At 38.5% G+C, this 16,074-nt stretch overlaps 1 protein-coding gene across 10 annotated transcripts in view; it reads right to left on the reverse strand.

Moving 5' to 3' along the window:
• DMD (dystrophin) overlaps positions 1-16,074 on the reverse strand; it is a 1,301,546-nt gene that overhangs the window by 780,443 nt on the left and 505,029 nt on the right. For all 10 annotated transcript variants that reach the window (XM_054189211.1, XM_054189212.1, XM_054189209.1 and 7 more), the window contains 2 exons: positions 8,704-8,805; positions 8,492-8,599 (listed from right to left, as the gene is read on the reverse strand). In XM_054189211.1, coding sequence (XP_054045186.1) covers positions 8,492-8,599; positions 8,704-8,805 — 210 coding nt within the window. The remainder of the gene's footprint in view (positions 1-8,491; positions 8,600-8,703; positions 8,806-16,074) is intronic.

The following is a 16,074-nucleotide window of genomic DNA, read 5'->3' on the forward strand; positions in this document are numbered from 1 at the left end:
TACCTTCCTGGAGCCACATCATCCAAAACTGTAATCTAAAACACAGCTCAAGAAAAGAAAGATTCATCGTCTTTGTAATCAGTACTCTTTCCATTCAGATAATTACTAATTTTAGATACAGTTTATGTCAAAATTTAAATGGACATGTCCCTAAGGAAACAGCAGCTAACACACTTTATATCTAAGAAACTGTTTGCATAGTAGCAGATCTAATGGAGGGAGCAGACTAAAGGTAAAACAATTTATCATCTTAAAATTTCAAAGATTGCTGTATTTGACTTTTTTTTTTAATTTTGCTTACAGTGTTAATAAAAGCTCACGTGAAAGCCACCACATACACTGACTGAAATAATAAGAAATGGTACCCTATGAAACATGGTTCGTGAATTCTGATCAGCATCATTTTATTTCCAACCTCCACAGCTGACAACAGCTGTATAATATGCAAATGAGTTCAGCATCAATCCCAGATACATGGACAACAATCACTAAGTGAAACACTAGAAAGAGAGGGATGCTAAAACTTTCTGTCAAAGGTACCGCTCACTACTACCTAAATATGCTTTTGTCATAGCTGCAGTTAACCTGTAAATATATACTGGGGGATCCCGTTTTCACATTTCCTTACTGAAAACCTGTCAATGTGCTACAGTAACAAGTAATATGCTCTAGGTTTGTTTTTGTCCAGTACAAGAATAGACCTGAAATACTAATGAGCTAGCAACAAATTACCCAATCTGCAAGAGAATAAAGGGTACTGTTTGCTTTATGAAATTAATTATCAAATAACTCAGCCGTAACTTCTGTCAAGGGCATACTGTAAACTCCAATATTCGGACATTATAAAGTGGGTTCCTTATTTGTTGGTAATTTGCTTCTACTAGTTTGGGGTTTTTTTTCAAGCTTTTAATTATTGCTGTTTTTCTTTTTCTTAAACATCACCAAAAACTTTATGTGCTCATTGCAATATTCCAATCAGCAACATGTGCTGTAAACTAATTGTTCAGTTGCTAAGAGATTTATTCCAGTAAAAACGTTAATATCTAATTTATCCCTTCTAATAAGTAAAGAAATTTGCATTAAGTGAAGCAAGAGAAGATTTAACTGTATATTAATGGAATATTTACAATAAATATACAGACCTAGATCTTGTATGCCTTTGCAGCAGATCTCAACACGTTTTACGAAAAAGAGGAACACCATCACCTTCATTTTACAGGCTGCAAAACTTAGGCACAGGACATGAAAACAACCTATCCAGTCCGTGTCATAAATGACAGTAAAATTTCACCTCAGTCTTTCCACTTATGTTCTACATTCCCAGTGCATCACATCCCTCCAGCTTAGTCCATGCTCTGTGTCAGAATTCAGAGGCAATTATAGTTACAGTGAATAAATAGTAGGTGGAAAATTAAAAAGAAAGAAAAAAAAAAGTTGTTTTAAGGAAAGATTTTTAGAACTAGAGCAACTACCCGTTCAACATCAGAAAAAAAAATAATACGAAAAGTCAGTATTAATACATGCACAAAGTAGTAAAGCCTAAACAGTTATTCTGACCTTTAGACTAAGTAGATCCCAGAAGAGAGTTAAGGAAAAAGAAGATAAATTTTCACATACAAATACTGAATTAATCTTCTGAAACAAGCCATTTGAGATTATTACACCACAAAAATTTCTTACAAAAACAAATTTTATCTGAAAAACTCATGGGTACAGTACATAAATTAATTGACAATATCAATTTTAACACACTGTTGGAACCAGGTGAATTGCTTCACTAACCAAAAATATGTTTTACCCATGCCTTTCAGCAACAGTGAAAATGTGACCCTTAAAGCTGAAGGAAAAAGATAGACAGCATCTGTACTGGGTTTACATTGCAAGATTGTGGCAGCAGGGGTGCTGCAAGGGTGGCTTCTGTGAGAAGACAGTAGGGGCTGCCCTCATATCAGACAGAACCAGTTCCAGACGGCTCCAAACCAGACCCACTGCTGCCCAAAGCTGAGGCCATGAGTGACTCCGGTGGCACCTCTGTGAAAATATCATTAAGAAAGGGTAAAAAACGCCGCACAGCAGGCGTAAGAGAAAGGAGTGAGAAAAACGTGACAGAAACAGCCTTGCAGACACTGAGGTCAGAGAAGATGGAGGGGGAGGAAGTGCTCCAGGTGCCAGAGCAGAGATTCTCCTGCAGAGAAGGAGACTCTCTGCACGGTGAAGATTATGGTGATGCAGGTTGTCCCCATGCAGGCCATGGAGGACCCCATGCCGAAGCAAGTGGATGGGCCTTAAGGAAGCTGTGACCATGTGGAGAGCCTGGGCTGGAGCAGGCTCCAGGCAGGACCTGTGAACCCGTGGAGAGGAGCCCATGCTGGAGTAGGTTTGCTGGCAGGACCTGTGGCCCTGCAGGGGACCCAGGCTGGAGCAGTGTGTTCCTGAAGGACTGCACCCTATGTAAAGAAACCACGCAAACCCTGTGGGAAGGATGCATGTTGCAGCAGTTCAGGAAGGCCTGTCTCCCAGGGGTGGGACCCCACGCTGAAGCAGGGAAACAGTACGACTCTGAGCAATCCTAGAACAGGAATCCTTCTATGGAGATTTTGGTTCAGGAACAATCTCAGTCTTTCTGCTTACTCAAAACCTTTATTACTCTCTGAAAATATATGCATACTGACTACCAGTTTAACAACTATTCATAAAGGAAACCTTATTTTTAAGCAGTAATAGTGCTTACTATCAGGAATCCTGTCTTAAATACAATTAACAGTGTATTTCCTCCCACTTGAGGAACATGAGATAAAATTACTATGGAGACGACACTGATGTATTTCTGCATCAGCAAGCAGTAGTTAAATCCTGATTCTTTCAGAAGTCTCCTGGACTGCAAATACGCATGAAAACTACCAGCTGCTCTTTCTTATTTTACCTTCTATTTGTTACTATGTGATGTAATGATTAATGTGATGTCAGAGTCAACATTTTTTTCATGCTGTGAACAGCATCTCAACAGACTTAATTTAACTTCAGGCACTTTAGAAGTCTTAGGACCTCGTAGGAGGGTTGCAGAATTTCAAGTGAGCAGTCATAATGCTAAATGGTTTAATAAAATACCTTCAGAAATTTCCTTCAGGCTTAAGAGACGTAAATCTGGCTAAAGAACAAGACCTTAATCTTGCCAAGTTGTGCATATGAGAGAGACAGGAAAAATAGGCTGGAAGCTCTTATGCTGTATCATGACATCAAACCTAAAATTCCTAAGAGCTAACAGGATAAACTAAGACTGTAGATTCCTGCTGGATATGATCAGACAAGTGAGGGGCTCAGATACCATTTGTTAAGAATATAAACATTTTTATATTAGTAAAAGAATGTATGTTTATCACCTTAACAGACTCACCTTTACAATTCTGGAACAAGCTGGCCTAATTATAAAAGCAATTTTTTGTGACAGCTTCTCCTTTACTAGATCCAAACACATCTCTATGGCCAAAATAACAAATGCCAAAAGCCACGCATGATTTGCATGTCAGGGTCAGGACACCATGATCCCATTTTCCCCTACTTCTAAAAGCCAGTCCAAGAGTGGAAGAATAGATTCCCTGATAAGAATTTTCATGTGGGTAATGCATTAATACAAATTCTCTTTGAGTCAGAGAATAAAATAGTAAATCTTTATCCACAAAACTCCTGACAATTTGACATGGTGTGAAAGTAAAAACCCATACTCTCCGGAATTTGGAGATGACTGCTACTAGGTCTAAAACCTGATAGAGGAATTCCAAAAGCAGAAAAATATTTTTATGCTACACATCAAAGAGACTAAACAGGCAGTGTTTCTCCAGCATACCATCAACATTTAAACATCTGAAGTATTGTATTGCACTATGGATCAGCTGTTTCTGAAAACATCAAAGTTATTCATGTCCAAAAAAGATTAAGTTGCTATTAATAAACCCCGCCTGTTCTGTCAAGGATGACATAATTCTTGTTGAGATTCAGGGGAATGGAAGAATCACTTTGCTCTGGTGTTCAGACATTCAGTTTCATGAAAGACCGTTAATGCTTTCATGAGAGTAATGCTTAACAATTTAAGGTAGCAACCTAATTAAATTCTTAAGAGTGTGTATTTATTTCATTAACCAAATTTATGAAAATACTACTAAAGGAAAATATTTCCCTCTTAAAATCATATTTCCAAGTGATTCTGAAAGGTACCCAAACTGGTCTTACCCATAATACTTTCAAACCATGAACAGATTGCTATTTCACAATTTGCAATAAACATTTCAACTCCCAGTTCCTATTTCCTCCAGCAACTCACTGAAATCCACAAGTATTAATTTATTGAATAAATCTGATTTTCTTGCCATAAATTTTTCTTCATGAAGGTACTGTAAAGCATCCTGAGTTGCCTCTAATTCATTATGCATTAATAAAAGTCTGGCTTGAAGTCAACTTCAAGACTGCTTGCATGTTAGCTTACAAGAATTTCCAAGAAGCATGAGACAACTGACTACATGAAGTGTTCCTTTCCTTGACAAAGAAATTGACTTAATTTTAAGTAATCTTTAATCAAAATCCAAGTCTGCACTTCTAAATATATGCCTTTATTAGTCCCTAAAGAGTTACGGAAGGAAAAAGGAAAAAAAAATAATCACAGTTTCTTAAGATTATGCTGACAAGCATACTTTGGAGTCTTGACTTTTGGGAAAGAAAAATCAACAAATATTAACTTCCTAGTCATTCTATGAATCAACAGGGATATTTACCACTAATTCTGGACCAGCTGCAAGGTAGTTATGAATTAAATGATCAAGCTACAAGGATTTTATTTTTTTTTTAAAGAAAAAACCCTATACGTTTCTATACGTGAGGATAAAATACGGTAAATTTAAAAACACCACGTTTACTTAAGCTTCAGAAACACCATGGTATTTTTATTGAACAAACCCCCAGATGTTTCTACTTTTAATACAGAAGGACAAGTAGGACATCAATCCTAAAATAATTTTTAAAAATCTAAGGTTGAGCCTACTGTATAACCAAATAGTTAATAATGACTTGAGAATCCTTCATGCCTGAAAATTCTAGTACATAAACTATAAAACCAAGTCTTGATACAATGCCTAGGACACTTTTTCACACCTATTTGACTAAACAAGTAATAATAGTTCTGTTTAAACTGAAGGTTACCAATGAAGTTCCTATTTACAGCAATAATAATTTACCTATTTTAACAAAAGCATGGACACAAATGTTTCCATTTCTCTAAATGCATAGTGATTGTTATGTACAAAAATAGCACATACCATACTATTTTCTTTACAAAGGTCCTAATGCTATAAACCCATTTGGAGGTGTAGGCTGTGACAAGTTTTCTGTCTCTATAGGCGCAGCATCTTTCTAGGCCAGTCAAACCTATATTCCCTCCATAAAAACGATGCATAGTAGAGTACTTTCTGAAGAGTGAGGTAGAGGACATGTTGAAAAGGGTGCATTTTATGTATGTAATTAGATTTCCTGAAATATAGTTGAAATATAGTTGCAAAGTAATACTAATGTCAGCATTTCACAAGTTTAGAGTTTTTAGCTTTTTCAAATTCAAGGAATGTATAACAGGTTTTGCTGTATGATAAGTATTTGCTCATATGCATCTGTCTTTGTACATATACATATATATTCAGTCTCACACATAGAGCTACAAGAAGGAGTAGAAAGGTTAAGGAGCATCAGGGAGTCTGAGAAAGAGATAGACTCATGGAACCATATTCTACCTTCCCTGAGACAAAAACAGGAACAACCACCAGGAAAAACCCAAGATCAAGGGGATCCTGCATCCTCCCCACAACAGGCTGAAGGCGGTACCCTAAAGGAAAGGAGTGAATGGAGGTAGGTCCTCGCTTCATGCAGCAGATGGACTCCCTCCTCGGCCCCCTCTCCTTTGCAGGTGCCTCTGTACGATGGGTATGAGGCTCTGGATACGGAAAGCTGCAGTGATCATGCACTGGTGGAGTTCGCAGCCCTGAGGGATATGGGTCAGGCAAAGAGTAAGGTTAGGACCCTGAATTTTAGGAAAGCAAAATTCCAGCTGTTTAGGGAGTAACTCAGTAGGACCCCCGGGAAACCACCCTCAGGGACAAGGGAGCAGAACAGAGCGGACAGATCTTTAAGGATGCTTTGCATAGACCACAAGAGGTCTTCATCCCCAGGTGTAAGAAATTAGAAAAGGAAGGCAAGAAACCAGCATGGCTGAGTCAAGACCTGCTGGTCAAACTAAAGGGCAAGTAAGAGATGCACAGGCAGTGTAAGGAGGGACAGGTATCCTGGGAAGAGTATAGGGACACTCCCCGGTTTAGTAAGGATGGAGTGAGGAAGGCCAAGGTGCAGCTGGAGCTGAACTGGCAAGGGACGCAAAAAATAAGAAGGGCTTCTGTAGATATGTCAATCGGAAAAGGAAGGTCAAAGAGTGTACCCCCCCACCCAAGACTGGCAAACTGGTAACAACAGACAAGGAGAAGGCTGAGGTACCCAGCAACTTTTTTGCCTCAGTCTTCACTGGCAACCTCTCTTCCCACACCTCTTGAATGGATTGACCACAAGGCAGCAACTGGGGGAGCAAAGTCCCTCCCACTGTAAGAGAAGACCAGGCTTGTGACCACCCGAGGAACCGAACATCTATGGGACCTGACGAGATGCACCCGAGAGTCCTGAGGGAATTGGCTGATGTAGTTACCAAGCCACACTCCATGATACTTGAAAAGTCATGGCAGTCAGGTGAAGTCCCCAGTGACTGGAAAAAGGGAAACATTGCACCCATTTTTAAACAGGGTAGAAAGGAGGACCCTGGGAACTATCAACCTGTCAGCCACACCTCTGTGCCTGGGAAGATCATAGAACAGATCCATCTAAAAGCTATGCTAAGGCACATGAAGGACAGGAAGTGATTCGAGACAGCCAGCATGGCTTCACCAAGGGCAAGTCCTGCCTGACCAACTTCGTGGCCTTCTGTGATGGAGTCACTACATCAGTGGACAAGGGAAGAGCTACTGATATCACCTTTCTGGACTTCTGTGAAGCATTTGACACAGTTCCACACAACATTCTTTTCTCTAAATTGGAGAGGTATGGATTTGATAGGTGGACTGTTCAGTGGATGAGGAATTGGTTGGATGGTCACATCCAAAGGATAGCGGTCAATGGCTCTACATCCAGATGGAGACTGGAGACAAGAGGTGTCCCTCAGGGGTCCGTACAGGGACCAGTACTGTTTAATATCTTCATCAATGATATAGACAGTGGGATCAAGTGCATCGTCAGGAATTTTGCAGACAACACAAAGCTGAGCGGTGCAGCTGACACACTGGAGGGACAGGATGCCATCCAGAGAGAGGGACCTGGATGGGCTCGACAAATGGGCCCGTGTGAACCTCGTGAAGTTCAACAAGGCCAAGTGCAGGGTCCTGCATCTGGGTTGGGGCAATACAGGCTGGGGGATGAAAGGATTGTGAGTAGCCTTGCCAAGAAGGACTTGGGGGTACTGGTGGATGCAAAGCTGGACATCAGCTGGCACTGTGTGCTCACAGCCCAGAAAACCAACTGTATCCTGGGTTACATCAAAAGAAGCGTGTCCAGCAGGTTGAGGGAGCCGATTTTGCCCCTAATACTCCATTCTGGTGAGACCTCACCTGGAGTACTGTGTCCAGTTCTGGAGTCTTCAGCACAGGAAAGGCATGGACCTGTTGGAGTGGGTCCAGAGGAGGGCCACAAAGATGATCAGAGGGCCGCAACCCCTCTCCTATGAGGACAGGCTGAGAGAGTTGAGGCTGTTCTGCCTAGAGAAGGGAAAGCTGTGAGGAGACCTTATTGCAGCCTTTCAGTACTTTCCTGGGGCCTACAGGAAAGATGGAGACAAACTTTTTATCAAGGCCAGTTTCAATAGAACAAGAGTTTTAAACTAAAATAGGGTAGATTTAGACTAGATATAAGGAAGAAATGTTTTATGCTGAAGGTGGTGAAGCAGTGGAACAGGTTGCCCAGAGAGGTGGTAGATGCCCCATCCCTGGAAACATTCAAGGTCAGGTTGGACAGGGCTCTGAGCAACCTGATCTAGTTGAAGATGTCCCTGCTCATTGCAGGGGAGCTGGACTGGATGACCTTTGAAAGTCCTTTCCAATCCAAACTATTATGATTCTAATATATACATCAATAGTATCAACAAAGAAACTTCAGTATAAAAGTATACATATTTTTGGAACACCCAAATGCTATTTCAGTTCAGAAACTTTTGACTGAAGAGACAATCTGTACTTATTGGTTCCTTTATCAGCAAGGCCATGGACCAACCTATTCCATCCCTGCGAGACAACATCCATTCCCAAAGTGTGAAACAGCTGTTCTGTTAAACCATATTGTCTGAGAGTAGGATAAAGCCACCTGCACTCAGACTCATGAATAAGAGAATTGAACATAAAATAGGGGAATGAAAAATACATACAGCTAATTGTTGTAGATTAGTCAGCATTTCATTTTGATCTTTAAAGCCAGTTGTATGAATTTTGCTCACAGCATCCTCTTTCTCAGTAAGCCATGCATCAAAAAGGCACTGAAAGAAAATTGGAGAGAAGAGAACAGAGAGGCTTCAGTCAGGCCTTTTCTAGTGCAATTTTTTGAAGAACATTCCTATTTATAACTGCTAAAACTACTTACCTGCTCTTCTGCAAAGTGCTGCCATTTACGAAGAATATCTTGCAGAAGGATCCATCGGTCTTCTGTCCACCTGCAGATGACTGCCCACCGGTTTCCAAAGTGCTAGAAAGAAACACAACAGAGGTTTGCATCTGTTTACTTTTTTTTTTTTTAAACAAGGCAATCCGATTTTCCTGTGGCATTACAAATTTTTGTGAAAACCCTTTCATAATTCACTTTTTACAGTCCTAAGCCCTTCAAATATATTGCATGTCACACTGAAATGGATCTTATCACCATTTGAAATAAAACCAAAGTGGAGAGAACAGGAAAAGCAATACAGCCAAGAAGTGAGAATTTTAATACTAATTTAGACACATTTTTCTATTAACTCTCTGGCACTACGCTCTCAAAAAAACCTCAGTTTCAAAACCTTACAACGCCCAAACCATAACTACTTGAAATGTAATTATGGTGGTCCAAAGATGTGATCAAAGCAAAAAAGCATCTGGTTCTTAAGTTGTACCATCAGTGCAGTTGATCTAAGTTTTTACCTATTTTAAAATATTGCAGTGGGAAATGCCTCCCACACCTTATAAGCTAACACACCAGAACAAATCCCACTAAGGTTTCACAGATATTTGCAGCATACGCTACTATATGCTTTTTAAAAGTACACAAAACACAGCCTTGTTTTTTTCCCTTATTTTAATTGAAATCAAGCGTTATCACTTTAATTTCCTACTACCCTTTACTGAAAAATGCTTAAGACAGAGGATGAGTCTTAATACTGCTGTGATGGTGCAATATACTATAAAACCTTTATTGCAACAATTTGCAATGATTTAATTACTATCTCTAATCAACTAGCACAATGCTAATTTTAAAACATGCCAATTCTTAAACAGCCCAAACACGTTACACAGTAATACAGAGAAGTATTTCTTTTCAGTCACTTACTGCATGAATATGAAGTAGGTTTTGAGGAAGTTGGTTTGTTTGCTTTTTTTTAGGCTTCATAATAGGATCATGGTTTTGGTATGCATTTGGAATTATGTAAGGGGTATTTGGCGTCTTGTCTAATTAGATCTAGACAAAAACCAAGCAATTTTGCAAATCTAAGAATGGGATTTCTTTTCACGTGTGTTAGTGTTTCCTTGCCATAAAACATAATGTGATCAAAGATCACAATTCAAGCAAACACAAAAAAGTTCAGGTTTTGAACGTGAGTATTTCAGATGGCTAATTTCAATATTAACAGAAACAAATACCTAATGGTGAAACATCTGTGCCCTCAACTTATCAGGAAACAGAGTACAACATATTTTACCCATTCATCATTAAATAAAATTGCATTACAATGAACAAAATTATTCTTAGCCAGCTATTTTAAATTTTCTTCTTTTTTTCCAATTACTTTTTTCCTTTTATAAAAAATTCATGATTTCGTAAATAGTATTTATTAAATGCTACGTATACCGCAATGTGCACTCAATAATGCCTTTTCCGCAAAATTTATATTTTGACTCATTTCATTGATTTCAAAAACTACAAAACTTAATATAAAAAGTGATGAATTATATTTAGCTTCATTTGACCTGAATCTGATTACATTTCCAGTTTAGCTCAAGACAGTCTCAACCTCTCCATCCTCCAACCCCAGAAGACAACCTAGCAGATCTGCAATATCTAGCAGTCGTTCAGCTTTTTTATGTTTAATTGGAACATTTTTTTTTTACCTTGACTGCTTTGCTTGCTAATTACTAGTACAAAAGTCATAAGCATATCATTCCTCATAGCTCAAATGCTTGAAATCTGAACCCTGATCCAAGACTCTGTCTTTCCTAGTAATTCCCATAATTGAGGATGATTATTATTAACTTCTCAAAAACACTGTATATGATTCAATGAAGTGGCTTCTTGCTATTCTTTAACAAAGTCCAAGTTAAGTACTTCATTTTCCCTATATGTCCTTTTTTACCAGTATCACAGGAGCAAAATCTCTTAATTTCTAAAATACATACAAATGGTGAGGTGAATCACATTTGATTGGTTTCATGCCTGATTTACAATGAAGTTTATGGACACTCATTACGTAATGCATTTTAAAAGCACAATTACAGTTTTTACTGAAGGATTCATAAACTATCCCAAAATGAAGCAGCAATGGTTTTGGCACCTCTGATTTAGATTAACGTTTTTTTAAAAATTTTTTCATGACCAGACATCTTGCCATTGGTAATGCAGGTGTAGACCAGAATAAATTACACTGCACAAATTTAGCCAATAGTTTGCAGCTGTCTGAAATTTTGAATTCTCATACAAGAAAAAAGACAAGGTTTTTGACAAGAAAAACCTCTAAAAAAGAATGAATGGACTTTCATAGGCTTTACATTTTTCTGAAGAAAGTTAAATTTGTAAAGTGTACACAGTTCCATGTGAATACATACCATACATAACCACCCATAAATCAAGTAATCGCACATATTGAATGTCCTGGTCATTGATATAGAACCATCGTTTTCCTTCATGTCTACGACAGCAATAGCAACAGGCACGCACACATAGGGGTGTCACGTATGTTCTCAGTTATTTAATTTCTCCGTATGTGTCAGCATATTGTATTTGATTGCTGTCCTGGTTTGAGGTAAAATAGGACCAACTTCCTGTTCGTTAATTTTACTTCTTAGCTAAGCCTTTTCTAACTCTCTGAAATTAACAGCATATTGTGCCAAAACCTGTTCATTCTCAGAGTGATAAGTCCTGACGTTTATACTTTATGCCAAGGAATGGTATGCAGAGAGGCTCTTCCTTATACTTATTGCTGTAACAACCAAGGTCTGCTAATTTCATTATTTGCCCCATTGGAGGGTTGGAAATGGAAAAACGTAGAGGGGTTGCACCGACAGTGAGGACAGGACAGGACAGGTGACCCAAAACTGACCAACAGGGTATTCCACCCAGTCCGCATCATGCTCAGTATAAAGGCTGAGGGATCATAGGGTCAGGTCTCTTTCTTTAATGGCCGACGTCCGAGGAAGACCCTGACAGTTCATCTGCCTTTGATCCCAATCTGTGGGTTCCTGACTCCAGATCTGGAATCCTGTTCCTACCTGTCGGGAGAGTCCAGTCTGAGACTTTCCCAGTGCCTGCCGGTGATATCATCATGGGAGCTTGATACAGTTTTGTATCTATTGTATCTGTTTCATTATCTCCTTTGTATTTTATTATTAATATTTCATTAAAGTAGTTTACTTCCTTCTAAACTCATAAATCTCATTATTCCTCCTCTCCTTGGAGTGAAAGGTGAGGGGAGAGCATGTGTCATCTTGTCACTGGCCTAAACCATGACAATTACTTAAATTTAAGTTACGCTAATCGCAGACTAAGCCTCAAACTAATTACTTATCTTTATGTCTATGCTACTTTTTATATGAGACTTCTATTATATTGCATTCTTTTAATGTTTTATAAATAAAGCAGTAAATCTTTTGATAGTTTTCTACAAAAACCCTTATATCTGAGTAATTTTTTAGTATCTCATGTTCAAGCAGCTCACTTTTAACAGTCCTCCCAAAGAAATAGTTTGCTCTCAACATCAGCAGTAACACCTTCATTAACTTGCCTTTATCACTGTGATATACCTTGAAAAATACTTTTTGTTTGTTCATCTAGAAAATACCAAAAACTCAAGAGTACAAGATCAAATATCTGGCTTGGCATTTACTCTAAAAAATGCAGTGATTTGTATACTACAAAAGTTTTTCTACATCAATACTAAATACAATTTTCAGCGTATGATTCCAAAGAGCTGCAAAACCTACTTTTTTTTTGTCTCAGTAGTTTGACAAGACATGTTATTTTAATAAAATAAGTAAATGACTAACTAACTGCACTGATAAAAGGCTTGATACTGTGACCTGCCCAAAACCTGTTATTTCTCATCAGAGATCATAACAACCATGACACCAAGATATACTGTTTGGTTGAACAGGTTTAAGACACAAAGTTTCAAGACAGAAATACCATGTCAGGACTGTCTACTTATAAAGTAGACATTGACTACTAAATGACAACTTTATTTGACTCATTTGACATCTTTGCTTCCTTATTCACACCAAACAGTAGTTGCTGCTGTAAATAGTCTGTGTGATGCCCAGAAACTTGGACGGTACAAAGGGTTTTGTTCCCAACACCTGAGAAAACAGGTCTCCAGAGAAGCTGACTGAATCCACAGTAAAAAGTAAAAAGCCTTCCTGCTCCCCTGAAATGCCCTAGCTGGAATTTTCAGAGAAATCTACATGCAAAAGGAACTTTTTTTTTGTATTGAGAGGACTCAGAAAGAATATTCTTTATGACTACAAAAAGCAGAAGATAAAATATTCCTAGTTTGCAAAAAGGTCAAAGTAAGGAAACATGAGAACAGGAGAAAATGAGTAAAACCAACACAACCCCTGGGAACACTGCAGTGAATGTATAAAAAGTGAAATAATATGCCTCAAGTCTGCAAATAATAGAAGAGGTTTTTTGAAAGATGCTTTTTTAATAAAGTACGGCTATTCACTCCTTAAAGTGACACCAAATAGTGGAAATACGGCTTTGTCTATATACAAAATTAATTTAAAAAAAAAAAAATGTCTAGCACATTCACAGAATTTCTCCCATGTAGCAATAAGCAGTGTGTGTAGTTCTTTAACATTCCTCACTTATTTTGACGTATTTTTACAAGAACTACCCATACATCATCTTCAATCAAAGGACAGTACCCTGAATAATATGAATACATAATAGACAGTGTAAATTACACTCTCAGCTCCTTTCTCTCAGCAGGGGAAAAGGCCATCAAGAAGCATTTGATACATTTAATGCAGATCTCTTTCCAGCACAGACCCCGAGCCCTGAAGCCTGGGGAGGGCTCTAATTTGAGCTGTCTCACAAGAGTCCTTAAGGGACCTATTGTCTGCTGGGTATAATTAGAGAAAAACTCCCTGCCTTCATGGCTTCTGTATGTTATCCAGCCATTTCTCTGGGCCAAACATAATTGCCCACACTCTCCTGAGAAACGAGTCAGACTACTGCAACAGATTAGCTAGTACAATCCTCCGATTTTGCAGCACTAAATACAGATTGGAGCCTTACTCACCCGCTGCCTTTTTGGTAAGACTCTGGATTGAGCTTAATTGGGTCTAGAAGTTACAAGTCTAAAGAGTCAGTTCTCAGCAGCAGCATAAATAGATAGAGGGTCAGAACATGTCACACACTGTTGTGTCAAGTAACCAATGTTATATAAAAGTAGTTTTAATATTCACGCTCACCTAGGCTAACTGTAATCACTCAGACTACCCCTTAGGCCAACAGCTATTTGGAAGAGAAGCACAGTAATTGCGTTTAATTTTATTTTTCCAAGCAATGTTAACTTTTCTATGGATAATTTGTTTCAGGGGACACTTTAAGTTTCTATGCCACTAGCTGTCTCTTAAAAAGATTTTTTTTTTCATATGTAATAAATCTGAAGAGCTTCTACAATATTCATTTGAAGCCAGTATGGATTCTTGTCATCCTGCTAAGAGTTTAAAAATCTGTAAATGATCTTTTTATGGCTTTTAACATTTTTTTTATACAGATGCATGCATAAATATATGCATTATATACATATATGTTTACATAGATGAAAATATTTCAGGGATCACCATCCCAATCCTTTTAAAAATGAAAGGCATAACTGAATTGCAGCTGCTTGGAAAATGCAGCCTTGACTATTACACAGCAATAACTGTTCACTTTCTTGAAATCTGATCCTGACCAGTATCTCGCTCAGGCAGCCTTATTAAGATCTTTTGTCTGACAGTGCATGCTCTTGTTTCATTCTACTTTTAAAAGTCAGACTGGCACATACATAATCAAGCTTTGAACTTTGCTCCATTGTGCTCCATTGAGCACTGTCATATGCTCTAATGGTTGTGGCCTGCAAACATATCATAACTCCCGTGCATATATTCACTTTGCAACTGACATGAAAAAAATAAAATAAAATAAAAATCCAAGCAATCTTTCTGTACACTTAAAAAAGGAGAGGTAACATTTTGCTAGGATAGTCGGTGGACCGCGGTAACTTAACTCATGAAACTTTGCACGCCTCCCAAACACACTAAACCCCATAGCTTTATGTCTGTATTTTGTTCTTATTAACACCGGTAATGCTGCTACATATTCTGTGACTTCCAGAGCAATGGGATTATTGATTTTTTTCTTTCAGATTCTTCTCTACGACAGTGTGGTTCAAGGAGGGAACCGAACAGCAGCTGGACTGCTCCACGCCATCCCGCGCTCTGCTCAGAGCGTGCCTGTGCTGCAGGGTACGGTGCCTCAGGAACTGCCTTACTGCCATGTTTCAAGGAATATATTTTCTCTATGACAGTATTAATTGGGCACTCTTCATTCCAATAACAGGCACATTCTCCACTAGTACAGCTATAAATGGTGTACTTCCATTGTGTTCCATTTATACTCGGATTACAGTAGTGACTGAGTTCTATTTCAGGTTGGATTCCAATATGGGTCAGCCACAGAAGTTGCATGGGATACAAATGGTACCTTTGCAACCAGTGTAGTAGTAGGGGGATGCAGCTGTATCACCCGATATGCTTTTAAGTGTTCAGGTATCTTTCCTCTTATGTTCAAGATATTTTCCTAGTTTAGTTTAGCTTTTAGAATCATGTGCTTGCAAGGATCTGCTTTATTCCACTGAACAGAATACAAGGAGCTGTCAGGAAATTCTGGAAGGTTAACACTGTTTTGAGCAGGTACATACAGTTCTGACACTTCAGATTAATTTAAAAGGAAGTAATAATTGACAGATTGGTAGAGGCTGATTGTTACCTTGGCTGGATTGCACTCCCTGAGTGATGAAGAAGTTGCGATAAAGAAAACTGAGACTTATTTTTGAAGAGGCAGTGCTCAGCATCTTAGCCAAACCTGTACTACATACTCTAAATTCCAGACTATTTACTGATGTACTCGTATTGATACCCAAATTCGTTAGATTCCAGATAGCACACAGATATCTGTGCTACAGCGATACCTTCCAGCTGAATGTATTGATAGCTTCTCTAGAGAAACCTTGGGCTTTAATGATTCAAAAAACCAAAAGCTTTCTATTTTCTTGGGCAATGAAGCAAAATGAAAGGAAAGTACTTTCTTCTTTCTGAAAGAAAAAAGTAGAAGGAATCTTGGTTGTAGTACTGCCGTACCTCTTGAGCAGTGACCCTGGAGGTCTTACCATCAACACAGGAGAATCCTTCTTCTTGATTTCAATCAATGTATCTCAACACTAATTATCCATTTAAGTTCATTCAGAAGTTACAAAAGCATTGCAATATAAATAATACAGTA

The sequence above is a fragment of the Rissa tridactyla genome, chromosome 1 (assembly GCF_028500815.1).
Source record: "Rissa tridactyla isolate bRisTri1 chromosome 1, bRisTri1.patW.cur.20221130, whole genome shotgun sequence".
Lineage (NCBI taxonomy): Eukaryota > Metazoa > Chordata > Aves > Charadriiformes > Laridae > Rissa > Rissa tridactyla.